Source organism: Solanum verrucosum, unplaced genomic scaffold (assembly GCF_900185275.1).
Source record: "Solanum verrucosum unplaced genomic scaffold, falcon-dt-bn FXZP01000161.1, whole genome shotgun sequence".
Lineage (NCBI taxonomy): Eukaryota > Viridiplantae > Streptophyta > Magnoliopsida > Solanales > Solanaceae > Solanum > Solanum verrucosum.
In genome coordinates, this window is record NW_026020127.1 from 1,191,899 (window position 1) to 1,207,380 (window position 15,482).

Consider the following 15,482-nt stretch of genomic DNA (forward strand, 5'->3'; position numbering starts at 1 on the left):
TTAATCTGAATTCACGTTACATAGAATTTATTAAAGAATAAATCACTTTTATTAAGAATTTTTTATCTTAAAATTTGAATTCGAAACTTTATTGTCTGAGACACGGAATGATCGGAAATGGAAGGTGGAGGAACAGTGAGTTTGCTTCAAGAACAGAGAGAGAAAGGAACAAATTAGGAAATCTAGATTTTTGGTTTTATTGGGCCATTGTAGTTGTTTGGATCTAATTTTATTTTAATAAAAGGCTACGGGCCCTAAATTTCAAATTTTTTTTTTAAAAAAAAACTTTATTGTCGAACACCCAAAAAAATAATTAAAAAAAATCACAAGGAATAAAATCAAAAATTGTTAGATATTTGAGAGATTGAAAATGTTAAATCCCTATATTATATGTAGCTAATAGTATTCTAAGCCAATAAATAATTCGAAAGATTAATAACCCATAAATTAAACCCACGTTCTACCTAATCATAAGAAAAAAAATATATATGACATAATTATGGTTGCGATCAAGATTATCATTTTTGCTCATCACCAATAATTTACTAATCTTAATTAGTCATTGTTAATTAAGTTGTTGGATGTGCCAACAAACTCTTGATCTTTTTTTCACTTTTTTTATATGCACACCTAAAAAAGTTTTTTTGCTTCATTTTTACTCATAAATCAAATGAATTATATTATGAACTAATTATGGTAACTGAAATAAATATTTAAGCAATAATAGTGTTTTCGGTCCTTAGAGTATATAAGAATATGACTTATATTTAAACTTTTTAGAAGTATACAATTATCTTCAAATATGAAGTAATAACACAACTTTAACATAACATATGAGAAATTAAATGGTATTGGATGATTAACACTTCCAAAAAATTGTGACTATTCACAAGAACTAAAATAAAAAATTATCATTAAATGCAAGATTAAAAATATCAGTAACACAAGATTTAATTAACTACCTTCTTAATGAAACGATGATTATAAGTTTTGAAGGAAGTAAAAAAAGAAATGAACTAATTATACAAATCATATCACCACAAAATAATGTGTATTTCATAGAATTTAGTCAACAACATTTCTAGTATTCTATTTAATTAGGTGAAGTTCTTTGCATAATAAACTAAAAATGAGATCCTCACTAATTAATATATTAACACCTTCAAAATGGTTTTCTTTTCTCAAATTTGTTTTCCTATAAGAAAGATATAATCACAATGCACTTGGCCATAATCCAAAATCATCTGTCTCATTAGAAATTTATTCATATTCCATGATTTTATCAAATCATATTAATTCATTACTATTAAATAATAAATTAAAACTAAAATATGTATTAGTTAATCATATTTGATTAATAACAATGTATGTGAAGACATATAACACATGTTCATTGAATTTTTATAAATATCAAATGCATATACGTTCTTATTAAATACAAGTTAGTTATCATTTTATATTAATGCTTATCATACGATCGTTATAATTTACATGTAATTACTTTATAAGTAATATAATTATATAAATATACATTTTGAACTTGAGTTATACACTAATAATATATAAACTTTGCCCCATCAAAGAAATTTGTTGAAATGAATAAGATGTCCTACTTAAGCCAGTAGAGAAAAAAAATAATTAATAGGAGTAAAGAATATCCTTTTTAATAGATTTTATATAATATAAATTCAAATTAGTTAGCGTGTCAATAACACTAACAAAAAAAAAGAACTTTTAACATGCTATTATACTCAACATTTCTTCTTGATTATTGATCAATGCAATTTATTAAACATCATGTAAATCTTTATTTATATTATAAAAATACGATAAGAGAACCCCTTCCAAAAATAGATATTACGATATGTAAATTTAAATTAAATTAAACCTCAATATAAATATCGGATATCGAGGGACAAAATAGGTACCAAACTTTACTAACTACCCAATATAGAGACGTCTCTTCCGAAAAACCTCACTAATAATTATCAATTGATGAAGCAATCGATCAAAACGACGTCGTTTTTCCAACCTTCATTGCTTCAGATCTCTTCTTCTTCACCATTTCTATAACTGCTCATTTCAAATCTTCTTCTTATATATAAATTCATCCTTCTCGTAAATATATACATATTGATGATACGTTCGATTTTGTATATGAATTATATACATATATTGTTGAACAATTGAATTTTGATTCGGATTTGATTGGATTTGGTGAGGTATTGTTTCTGTTTCGTAGTTGACGATTTTTGAAAATGCCGGCGGTTTCTGGACCTGTAACGCCAGGACAGGTGAGCTTTTTGTTTTAGTTTGCTGTTGATATAATGATTTTTGTTGAGGTATTGATGAAAAAGTGAGTTTTTTCGAGTGTTTGAAGTGTAACTGGAACATGTTATGAGTTAAAATGTGGAGAATTAGCATGAATGGGTGTGGTGTGTGGTGTAGTGATCAATGAAGTGTGTTTAGAACTATGAGGTGTGAGGTTTAAACCTAGAGGAGATAAAAAATTACGAGGTGATTTCTTTTTATTTGTTCGAGTGTAGATGGATGGAGTTACGTGGTAGGTGTTGTTGATTGGAGGTGAGAGGTATGAAATTAGTTGAGGTGTGTGAAAGTTGACACGGACACTACAGTTGTCTGGAAGAAAATGCAGAATTTTGATATTAGATCAGTGAGATTATGAGGACTAAGGTTCAAACGTAGGTGAAAGCTAGTCTGGATACCACAGTTATCCAAAAAAAAAAGGAATTTTGATATTAGATCTTTGAGATTATGAGGTCTAAGGTTCAAACTAAAATAGTAGGTGATTTCTTTCTATTTTTGTTCTAGCCTTAGTGGATAGAGTTACCTGGTACATGTTGTTGATGGGAGGTTGTAGGTATGGGATTAGTTGAGGGGCGTGAAAGTTGGCCTGAACACCACAATTATCAAAAGGAAAATGCAGAATTTTGATATTTCAGATCAGTGAGATAAGCTGATCTGAGCTGTGTGAAATTTAAACATATTAGATTTTTTACGTTCTTGCTCGTGTTTATCACTGGACGACTTTTATAGTTTGTTGTGAAGAACTTACTTGATTTGAAAGTACAAGCAATTCTATACAATTGCCATATGGATTTGTTGTTTTCATCACGTTGTTCATGTTTTGATTCTTACTAGTAGAGCTTGACTTCAGAGCAGGCTAATTAGCTCCTAATCTTACAACATAGGTAGGGTTTGAATTCTGAGTGAAAAAAACTGTGCGTTAACTGCCTAGGCTTGATTGTCAACTGCTGACGACATACGAGTTCAGCTTGTGTTATGTACATTCTCTGTGCTGGTCATTTCTTTGAAGGAAAAAGATTTTCCTCATAGACTTTGATCCAGTCTGTCATCGTTCACTAGTTGGTGCTTTTATGGGGGAGGTTGATTTTCCTTACGGATTAGTTGCTTAAAGATTAGTCCTGGACTCTCTTCCAGGGGAGCAAAGGGCATGCCAAAAATAATAAGTGGACTCTGCTAAAAATGACAAAGGGTTAACAATCATTAACAATAAGTAGACTCGGGTTCCAACTATAGGTCTCATCTTTCTCTCATCTATGCAAAAGAAATTCAAACCGAGTTAATTGGGAGAATGTAATGCTGGAGGTTTCTTTACAAGGAATGGAGTTGTCTTGCAAGATCACTCTTTAGAAATGACTCCTCATCAACTTGAGCAACTTTTGGATCTTCAAAAATTGTTGGAGGTCTCAAGTTCAAAACACCTTGCCAGCAAAAGGAAGGGGTTTGCCTTCTGGGTTGAGCTAATCGCATCGGGTTTGCCTAGTGCGGGTTTCCTTTGTCATAAAAAATTTTTTGCATTTTTTTTTTAATTTTCAGGTTAATAATGTAGGTTTTTATTCACTTTGGTACCTGAAAACTTTCAGGTTTATCTATCTGTGTGATTCTAAGGGAAATTTGGGCGAGTAACTCACATAGGTAGTGAATAGATATGTTTGAGGTATGTGTGAATTGATCATGTTGTGCAGGATTATACAATTGTTGGCTAGATATAAGCCTTTTAACAACTTTCCTCTGCTAGGAAAAGCGTTTAGCACTCCTTAAATGAATTCTTGACATCGCATAGAATAAAAGTTGAAGTAGGTGCTTGATGTCTGATTTATGACAATGTATATTGTTTTACTTTATGGCAGACACAGTTACAATTATATAGCGATACTGAATCTCAGATTTCTCATTTGTGACATCCAATAAGATCATATCTCATTTGCAAATTTTCAGAGTGCTCTTTTCCTTACATTTCCTTTTGGGTTAAGTTGCCTTGTGTTGGATTAAGGTTTGGGTGTCAGAAAGAAGGTGCTATCTGCATATTGTGGAATTTGGTCATTCTGGATTTTTCTTTCACAGTTTGTTTGGACTAGCATGTACCTGCATTTGAAGGTTTCAATGCACCTGTACTGCTGCTGCAATGTGGAACATCTTGTTTTGCTTTATTTGTTTTGCTCTTGAGGAAATCTTGCGTAGATATCTACTGAGGCCTACCCTTGTCATGTCTCAGGTGTCATTTTTGCTTGGATATATACCTGTCCTCATCGCATGGATATATGCTGAGTGGTTGGAGTACAAGAAGTGGTTGTTCCCCTTTAAAGTGTAAGTTAATCCATCCATTCGCAATCCAAAAGAAAAAGGAAAAAACTGAAAACTCATATATCCTCATGTTGCAGCTAGATTTTCTGAGACATGCTAAGTGCAATAAAATTGTTGAAAGATATTATCATGGTATGAATCAAAAATAGGCTGCTATTCTTTTGATATGCTTAATAGGAGGAAACACAATGCTTGAAGATAAAACTTTTAAAATTTTTTTTTTTTAAGTAATTGGTCTATTTCTGTGCCTGAGTCTACTATGGAAAAGACAGTTGTAGCATTTGTGCGCTTCCTTTAAGTCGCTTGCCAAATCCTATCTAATGGCTTTATTTTAAAAAAGCAGAATTGGATTTAATGTGTGAGCAATTCTCGTCTAGATAACGCAAACAAATGTTATGTTATGCATTTGCTACAAAATGTTGGTGGATAATATAGAGTCAACAATGTTGAAAATAGTGTATGTGGAATATGAATGCTATGTTATATCATTTTTAATTAGATATTTCATTAATGCTTGGGTCAAACTCGTCCATACACAAGTATAACAACAACACATCCAGTGTAATCCCACAAGTGGGGTCGGGGGAGGGTGGTGTGTGCGCAAACCTTGCCCCTACCTTGTGGAGGTAGTGAGGCTGTTTCTAATAGACCCTCGACTCCAGTTTGTATACAAGTAATATACCAAAAAAATAGAAAAACTGACTGTCTGTGTAATTATCGCTACTACTGTTCTTGTTATTATGTTAAAAAGAGTGAACTTCTTGAAATTGAAGCATCTATCTTATGCCTGTGCAAAATTGAATTTTTAATTAAGGACAAAAAGTTTCTTTGGGGATCTTGATTTTAAGCACTGTAAAGATTGTTTTGTGTAGGCGATAATTTATCCAGGGATATTGCTTAATCTGCTTTGAAGTGTTTTATTTATGTGGTTGAATTTTTCATGCCAGCAGTCATTCAGATAATAATCTGGATGAACTTGAGATCTCAACAACCAAGGAAGAAGATCGAGCTGTCTTACTGGAAGGAGGTCTGTCAAAATCTGCATCTGTGAAGTTGTCAAGTTCATCGGTAAAAACAAACATAATTAGGTCAGTGTGCTACATTCAATTTACTGAACATTCTACTTTCTAAGTTCATGAATCTTTCCTTAGCATTTTCCACATATTTGTAGGTTTTTAACAATGGAGGATGCATTTTTGCTAGAAAATCGAGCAACTCTAAGAGCAATGTGAGTCACTTGGATATTTTGAATATGGCGCATATAGTTTCTCATCTAATTTTAAAATCCTTCTTATGATCTCATACAGATCTGAATTTGGGGGAATCCTGTTTTATTATTATCTCTGTGACCGTACAAATCTCTTTGCAGATTCTACTAAGGTGTGTGATCTTCTCTTCCTGTAACAATGTATACAGATTTGATTTGCTAAGGTCGTGCTGTGTGATATCTGTTTCTAATTGTAAGTCTGTTTGCATCATAACAACTATTGGATCACCTTATGGAATAAGCGCATACAAGCACTTTGAGGTGCAATCGAATAACCAGGGCTTTACATATTCATATGAAGTATATGCTAAGCCAGTTCAGACAAAATGACTTGTTACTTCAGATTCTTCTGTGTGCATCATGAACTCCTGAACCTTGTTGTCTTGATTGAACTGTTGGAATTGCATCTTCTATAACATAATTTTATCGTGTTGTCTTCTAAGTTTAGGTCATGTATAACAAACTTTGCTGTAAAGTATTGGTACAATACACTAGCATATGATAAGCATGCTTGTGTCTAAACCTTATTCCTTTTCATAGGATTGGATTATCTGATTCTCAAAGTTGATGATTGTTCTTGTGGCGAACTGTAATTGTCTTACTAAATTTTTTCATGTTTAAATTCTTTACAAGCAAGTAATCATTTACATTATGGATAATTTATTTTCAATGTCTATACCTTCTGTTACCCCCTTCCCCGTAATTATGTGGGTATGGAAGGGCAAATATGAACTGTGATAGTGGACTAGTTCTATTGGACTTGATCTTCGAATATCTCTGTGTTGCTGCAACTTTTGTTTGTATGTGAAACACATTGCTGAGACCTCTAAGATTTTTTTTTATCATCCATGAGACGACCAGCACTCTGTAACAGGTTTTTGCGTGATGTTTTCTTTGAACAGAGCTACAATCGTGATCTCTTCATCTTTCTGTATATTCTTCTGATCATAGTTTCGGCAATGACTTCTCTCAAGAAACATAATGACAAATCAGCATTTTCTGGCAAATCAATACTTTATCTTAACCGCCATCAGACAGAGGAGTGGAAGGGATGGATGCAGGCAAGTTTTTGTGTCATATTTCCCTTCACCTATTCATGCTTCATTTTAGAATAACATAAATCTGGTTTACATGGATTCTTTTCGCAATACTTTCTTTATGGTGTTTTTTTCTCCAGTTATCTTGTGCACTAATATAGCTGCATGTTTATTTTACTACCTCCCAGTAATTTGTGTTAGTATGTCTGTGTGAATGATGCAACTTCTTTTGCGATGTGTAATATTCATTTGTTGATGTATCTCAAAACTGCACCTCCTGAACAGAGGAAATATCTCAAAATCTCATTTAAACACTGTTACTCCCTGTAGAGATTTATTTGTGCTCTTTCTATATTGACTCACTCTATCTTTTTTCTGTAACAGGTTCTCTTTTTGATTTATCATTATTTTGCTGCAACAGAGATATACAATGCAATTAGGATTTTCATTGCTGCGTATGTATGGATGACTGGTTTTGGGAACTTCTCCTATTATTACATAAGAAAGGATTTTAGTCTAGCTCGGTTTGCTCAGGTAACATTAGGTTTTGGTTGTACTTAATCACTGTTTTATATAGGAAAACTTCAGTTTAGAGTTGAATCTCACATATCCATTTTCTCTGTGAACTGTTAATAGTGAACATTTTGTCGTTTATGCAGATGATGTGGAGGCTGAATTTTTTTGTAATATTTTGCTGTATTGTTCTCAACAATGACTACATGCTGTATTACATCTGCCCGATGCACACACTTTTTACCCTGATGGTTTATGGGGCCCTTGGCATTGGTCACAAATACAACGAGATAAAATCAGTGATGGCTTTGAAGTTTCTTTTGTGCTTTGTTGTGGTTATCTTGGTTTGGGAGATTCCTGGGGTGTTCGAATTTCTTTGGGGTCCTTTCGCCTTTATGTTAGGTTAGTTACTCTGTATTCTCATACATTTTGTTTCTGTCCACAATCACTATAAATTCTTAAATACTCTGCATGCTGGAAAACTGTTGGCTTTAGTCTCAAAGTCAGTTCAACTATGTTTATATGAACATTCCTCTCTACTCTTAAGGAAATATTATACTGGCTTTGAGTTTTTGGCATCAGAATTTTTTAAACTATGTCTTTGTGATAAATAATTTGGAAGTAGATATAACAAAAAAATGGAAGTAGATATGGTTTGAGATTCTTGTGGCATAAGATTGTTGGCTTGATGGGATCCATCACTATGTGGAACTAAATGTTGACTAGTGTCATGCTCAAAGGTGCTTATTTTAGGTTCAGGTATTGTTTTTGTAATAGAGTATCTTGGTATCCTATTGAGGTAGCATGAATTGTAAAGTACTTTTTCAAAAAGATATCCTGGATTTTGTTTTTTGTAAAGTACTTATTCAAAAAGATATCCTGGATTTTGTTTTTTAATTTATAGATGCGGCTTAAGCACTGTCATCTGATCCTTGTTTTCTTCTTTTCACAATTGTAGGCTATACTGATCCAGCCAAGCCGGATCTCCCTCGACTGCATGAATGGCATTTTAGATCTGGGCTTGACCGCTATATATGGATTATTGGCATGATATATGCCTATTTTCACCCAAATGTAATTCAAAAGAGCTTTGCGTTTTCGTTCTTTGTCCCACTTTTCTTTCACTCTTCCATGGGACTGAAGCTTGCAGTATCTTGTCCTTTTAGGTTGAGAAGTGGATGGAGAAACTGGAGGAGTCTGAATCAAAGCGGAGACGGACAATTAAGTCATCCATCTGTGCAGTAACTTTAATTGTGAGTTGCATTTAAGTTCATCAGATCAGTTAAATCAGGTGTTGCAAATTATCTTCTTAGTTTATGAAGTTTGTCATTGGGACATTGTATTCCTCAGATCGGGTACTTGTGGTTTGAATACATATACAAGCTGGACAAGACAGCTTACAACAAACTCCACCCCTACACATCATGGATTCCTATTACGTATGTATTTAACATTTCTAATTCTCTTTATCTGTTGATTTTACACGAAACTTATACTAATGTAAATTACTGCTGTTTGTTTGATTTAGTGAAGAACTAACAGTCGAAAAGCTCCCTGCTTGCCTATAATGTACTCAACCGAAGTTTGTTTCCTGATTTCTTGTATTGCTTTTCTCATTTGCTTTCTTTGCCTCACAGTGTATACATATGCTTGCGTAATTTGACTCAGGAGCTGCGGAATTTCTCTCTGACACTCTTTGCGTAAGTTTGTAAACCACTAGGCAGCGCCTTATAAATTATAATCACCGGACATCATGCTTCCCTTTCCTGTCTTTTGTCTTTACCCCATCATGTCTTCCCTTTTTTGCTTTTGTGGCTTTTAAATCGTCCTTCACTTAGTTTTGATACTAACGGTTAAGCTCTACAGAATTAAAGATCTTTATTTGTTCTTTTAAATAAGTTGAATCTACTTTGATTTCTCCTTGTTTAACTGTGGTCTGTTACTGTAGGTGGCTTGGGAAAATTACCTTAGAAACCTACATCTCCCAGTTCCACATCTGGCTGAGGTATGTTCATTTCAATTTTCTTCTTAAGATTGACAATTACTCCCTCGGTTCAATCTTGACCTGTTGATATGCCATCATAGCAGTGAGCTCCTGCTATCCGCAGGGTTCAAGGCAATGCCGGACCACATTTGGTTTATTTTTATGCAACCTTACCTTGCATTTTTGCAAGAGGTTGTTTCACCGGCTTTTAACCCATAACCTCCTGGCAAATGGCGACAACTCTTATGGTTATGGCATCATGTAGAAATGATATTTAAATTAACATGATAACATCTCCGAACCGTGAAAGTTTTTAGATTAGGTTGAAACCTGTATCTACTGTTCTGTTCAATTTTGGCATCTGTGAGTGAAAGATGTGAAAAAATCCTTGATCTCTTCATCTGTCAGTAATTTGATACTGATCCAAATTTCAAACTAATTTGTTGTTTAGCATCCATCCGTCCAGCCAACGGCAACCTACTTTTCTCCATTCTATCAATTGTTAGTTTATTATACATGGACGTTAGCAACATGCTACGAGAACTTTTTTTTTTTTTTTTGAACTTGCATGCTACGAGGACTTATTACTTTCTGACTTTTATGTGTAGATCAAATATGCCGAATGGACAGCCTAAATGGCTCCTTTCGTTTATCCCGGGCTACCCTATGCTTAATTTCATGTTGACTACAGCAATTTATGTTCTGGTAAGCATATATACTCTTTTCAATTTTGAGTTGTAAACCATTTTTTCTCCTCCTGGGTTCTATCTAAACATTGTTTGCTTATTGCAGCTATCATGTAGGCTTTTTGAACTAACCAACACACTCAAATCCGTTTTCGTACCCACAAGAGACAATCAGAAGCTGCTCCACAACTTTATTGCTGGTGTCGCGATTTCTGTGTGTTTATACAGCATTTCCTTTATTCTTATTCAAATCCCTCATTAATGAGTAAGTTTGTCATCCTATTTTCCTATTTGCTATGCACAACATCCTAAAATTCAGAAAAACTACTAATCTTGAAGCACATACTAACTTTGCGCGTTAATTTGTTCTTGTAGAACCATTTATCTGGACTGCTTCATTTTGGCAATATAGCAAAAGGCCCAGATGACACGATAATAGAGAATGCTACAAAGTTAAAGGATCAATGTGGAACTGAAGTGCTAATAGAATTCAATTCTTTGATGGGGATACAGATCATGGGCGCCCAGCCCAGCCACAGGTTGTGTAAGTAAGTTTTTCCAACAGTTTTGTGTAGTGTCACTTGCATTTATCAAGTTATGATAGTTGAAAACAAAGAATTTCCCAGTTGGTGTATAGTGTCATCGATCACCACGTGTATTCGTTCCTTTTCTTTTTCGTTTTTCCTTTTGATGATCAGTATTTTTTTTTTCTTCATGTAAATGAACATGAGAAAATCTGGGAATGTAGTTGTTTCTCCATTCAACAGACTTGATTTATTAATTGGAAATGCAAATCTTGATCTTCAGTCTGAATTTGGTTTTGAACTTTGAACTCTCATGATAGGTAGTGTCATTCTTCTCGTATTTCGATTTCTTTTGTTGCAACTCTTCATAATGTTTTGTCAACGAAAATTTGAGGTCAAATGGAGTCAGTCAGTCATATTGTAAAGAAACATAAATAATCTTGATTTCTTGATACTTGACCCTGAAACTCCTAAAAAAAGTGATGTCGATCCTGTAAAGGGAATTGGTATCGTTCAAAGGTTGTGACGAATGAATCCATAAAATTTGGGTTCAAATGGAGTCGTTCAGTAATATTTCAAATAATTCATGAATTAATACACATGAAAATTTGAAATAATTTTGATTTTTTTTTTATTTTGTGACTTTGGAAACTCAAAAGAACGTAACGTCAATTCTTGAGAAACAATGAGATATCACACTAGGTTTTTCGCATGGACGTACACAATTTGGGGTCAAGAGGAGTCGGTCAGTCATATTCCGAAAAAGTCATGAACTATTATACGCAAAAATCTGAGATAATCTTGAATTTCTGTGTCGTCACCAAGAAACTCCAAAAAAGTGATGTTAGCCAGTAGAGACAATGTACTCATTGTCGTATAATAAGTCGTTATGCATAGTCTCTTTTTTCATAATTATTATGTCACGAAATAGGTATTCAAGATTTTAAGCGTTTTACGAAAATTAGTCAACCGACTCTTGCCCCTAACTTGGCCAGGTCAGGCCTCAAAGGCCTAGTTAGCAGTACTCGAAGCAATTTTATTATTGACATCTCAATTTTAACATTTTGGTGAATGAAATAAGAATGTCATAGTTTAAGTATTTTTCGTGTATGTTTTATAGTCTTATTCTTACCTTATAAGATAGAGACTATTCGAATAGACTATCTAATCAAGTGATACATATAAAAAACAACTTGTTGGTGGAAAGATAGAACAATATCAAGATAACATATTTTAATCTAAAGTGCTATTTTCTGTTGATAGAAAAAACATGTTCTAGTGTTTCTTATTAAAAATTAAAATAATAAACATACATGTACTATTGTTTGAGATAAACTCTCTGATACCTAATCATTTAAATACAATTATATGACAACACTTACTTTCATGAATAATTTATGAGTTTTTTAGAGGTGGATTTTGATTTTAAATTTTATGAATTTTATAATGATTTTAAGTATTTAGTAATTTTCTCAATATATACGAATAAAAACGAAATTATTTGATAGCTTTGATACAAATCCTTAAACCTTATTCCTGATAAGTAACTTCAAAATGCAAGGTGAAATAATTGTGATTATTAAATCAAAGTCTTGAATTTGAGTTTTAAAATATCAGAAACATTCGAGGGAAACATTTTACTCCTTAGAGAACCTAATAAATATAATCTTAATTAATCAGATCAATAAATTTAATATATAAAATAATAAAAAGGAAAAGAAAAATTAACAATGAGGAAACAAGCAAGAGGCAAAAGTTTAAAATTAAATTCAAATTAAAAATGTCAAATTATGACAAATAATATTTACTAAAAATTAGTATTCTATAGCAAAATATTTTTTCATACTCAAAGTTTGAAAATAGCATTAACTCATAGAAAACAAGCAAGAGGCAAAAGTGGATAAGTAAGAAGAGCATGTATTAAAAATAAGAGTTCTTTGGAACCTAAGTCTCCCAACAATTTGGTTCAATTATTAACACAAAAAAAATAAAAAATTCTATTGAATTTAATGTCAATAAGTATACTAGCTATAAACAGTATGATTTGGTCAAAATCAAAATCTTATTATTTTATCATTGATTAAGTCAACTATTAAGGTTAAAATGTATAGTAATTAACTATCGTTTACTAATAAGAATGTAAGTTAAAATATATGTTATGTATTTATCGAATTTGTATAAATATTGAATGCTCATAAATTTTCACCTTTCAAAAATATCGATCAATACATCTTTTGTGCTACGTCAAACTTTCTTAATTATAAGTATAAAATATAGGTGGATGTTTCTTGCAAGAAACTACTATAACATAGTACATAGATAACAAGAAAGTCGTTTAGGGAGGACAAGGACAATTAAGACATCATATATTTTTTTTTAAAAATAATCACGATGTTCAAATAATTTGTATGTACCTCAATTAATTTTATGAATTAACTATCATCTTTCATCAGTATAGATATTGTGTAATTTTGCACTTGTGACCACATTATGCACCAAATCATTTTGCTAAAAGTCGATTATTAAATATTTACTGATATGACTAATTAAGATTGGCTTGGTGTCATTATTTTATGTTTTTTATTTTCATTCAATATTTGGTATATACCAATTGGACTAATCCATATTCGTACGATTGCCTTATATTACATAATAATTTAAATCCAAGTCAACTATTTGTCTTTGCTCTCACTTAATCGTAAACCACTTAATTAATAAGCATTAATATAAAAATATTTACTTAATTAAAAAGAAGAAAGAGTCAAATCATACTAGGTTTCTTTAAAAGACATATCTTGCAAGTAATTAAAAACTTAATATCTACTTATCCTAATTAATCAAAGTTGACAAAAATGAAACATCGTTTTCCCTACGTTTAGATTTCTTACGTCTTGTATATGATATCACATTTTTTTAATTGCATGAATGTGATATTTTTTTGAGGTTTAATATTCGTATTGATATTCGACTATTTTAGATTTGTACTATTTAAAAATGAAACTAGAGCATATATCCGTCCAAAACCTAGAGCATATATGTCATTCACTCTAACCTCAGAAACATATTTATTTAAAAGGGAGAAAATAACTCTTTTTGTATTATAAATGGAAGTTGTTTTCTTTTCTTGGACTATCTTATTATTAGTTTTATATACCGTCAAACTTTGTTATAACATCTTCATTTATCCGGATTCTTTTTAGTTTTTAGGTATTATAAAAAAAAAAAAAGAATTGTTACAGAAAATCTATAATATAACATAATATTAAAAAAATTGATTTCAAAGAAAATTTGTCATTATGGTCAAATGTTACCATGAAAGATCACATTATAGAGAGGTTTAATGCATGCGTTGCATGCACACATTATTAAGAAAAATATGTTTTTCACACCAATAAAACACCAGAAAATAATTTCATAAAAAAAAAAATCCAAAAAATTATTTCCATCACACCGACAATTTTTTTTCTCTTTAATCTTTTGCCATAAATAAAGTGAAAATAAATAAATCAACGAGGGCCCCTATGGCAAGATGAATTTAATTTGGAGTAATTTCCCTGGATAGTCACCCATGTTTGAGAAATTACCTTGGAATATTACTTATGTTTGTTTTAGGACCACAATATCACCCAACTTTACCTCTTTTCCTCAAAATATACTTACACAAAAAAAACATTATCTCTATCCTAATAGGATGTCATGTCACATTATTCCTTTTTCATTATTAACATTTTTTTTAAAAAAATTTAGGCAACCCATATTACCTAGTAAAACAAAATTACATAGCCCAAAAATTTCTACCCTAGTTCTAGGGAATTAGGCGGCAAATCCAAATATGAGCTACTCCGATTCTTCAAGAAAATATGTGGCTTCCTCCGATTTTTCAAGCGAGATAATGTTTTTATATGGGCACTAATGGGCAATGACACCTTTTTGTTGAGTCCGGAGACAAAAGTGCAACTTTTTTTCTTTAAAAAACAAAAAGGGCACATCAAAAAAAAAAATAACCAAAAGGGTAAAATCTCTCCTGATGGAGCGATTTTGTTCTGACAAAAATTGACGCCACTTCGCTAAAAGAAATTCTCATATTTTTTCTTTAAAATCGCTGCTATAACAGTGTTTTTATATAAAAAAAAATTAAAAGCAAAATCGCTGCTATAGCAGCTATTTTGTTTAGGAAATTTTTAAAAAAAGGTTTTGAAGTTAAATCACTGCTATAGCAGCAATTTTGTTTAAGAAATTATATTTTTTTTAAAATAAAATCCTACCCTTGCAAAGAATTTAATTAAAATTAAAACTGAAGCCAGCGATTTTCATAAAAAGTTTTTTTTTTAAAAAATCTTTACCCTTTCAACGATTTAAATGAAAATGAAAACTGAAAATCGCTGCTTCGGCAACGATTTTTTCTTTAAAAAATTTGTATTTTTTATAAATGGTTGCCGCCGGAAATTTATGTAATTTAAAACTTGTTCTTTATGTTATTTTTAAAATTCCTTAACAAAAAATCACTGCTATAGCAGCGATTTCACTTTTAATTTTTTTTTTTTTATAAAAACGCTGCTATAGCAGCGATTTTAAAGAAATAATGATTTTTTTTTTGAGAAAATCGTTGCCAAATGCAGCGATTTTTATTTCTTTTAACGGAACGGCGTCAATTTTTGTCAGAAGAAAATCGATCCGTTAGAAGGGATTTTGCCCTTTTGGTTATTTTTTTTTTTGATGTACCCTTGTTTTTTGAAGGAAAAAAATGACCCTTTTAGATTCGGACTCCCTTTTTGTTGATATTTTAATTCATTAGAGTAATAAGGTAACCACATTGTCAAACTATAAAGGATATAATGTTTT

At 31.7% G+C, this 15,482-nt stretch overlaps 1 protein-coding gene across 2 annotated transcripts; it reads left to right on the plus strand.

Moving 5' to 3' along the window:
- The first annotated feature begins 1,994 nt into the window (after positions 1–1,994).
- Positions 1,995–10,738, plus strand: LOC125826014 (protein REDUCED WALL ACETYLATION 4-like). Of its 2 annotated transcripts, none has more exons than XM_049505311.1 (16): positions 1,995–2,294; positions 4,541–4,632; positions 5,580–5,717; positions 5,801–5,857; positions 5,937–6,009; positions 6,799–6,957; positions 7,318–7,467; positions 7,593–7,848; positions 8,405–8,520; positions 8,613–8,699; positions 8,797–8,885; positions 9,084–9,146; positions 9,395–9,451; positions 10,039–10,135; positions 10,223–10,381; positions 10,492–10,621. In XM_049505311.1, exons 1-15 carry the CDS (start codon positions 2,259–2,261, stop codon positions 10,376–10,378), a joined length of 1,626 nt encoding a protein of 541 aa, XP_049361268.1. In that variant the 5' UTR covers positions 1,995–2,258; the 3' UTR covers positions 10,379–10,381; positions 10,492–10,621. The 2 variants fall into 2 exon arrangements, with proteins under 2 accessions (XP_049361268.1, XP_049361267.1); XM_049505310.1 differs by having other exon boundaries at positions 2,191–2,294; positions 5,577–5,717; positions 10,492–10,738.
- The last annotated feature ends 4,744 nt before the right edge of the window (positions 10,739–15,482 follow it).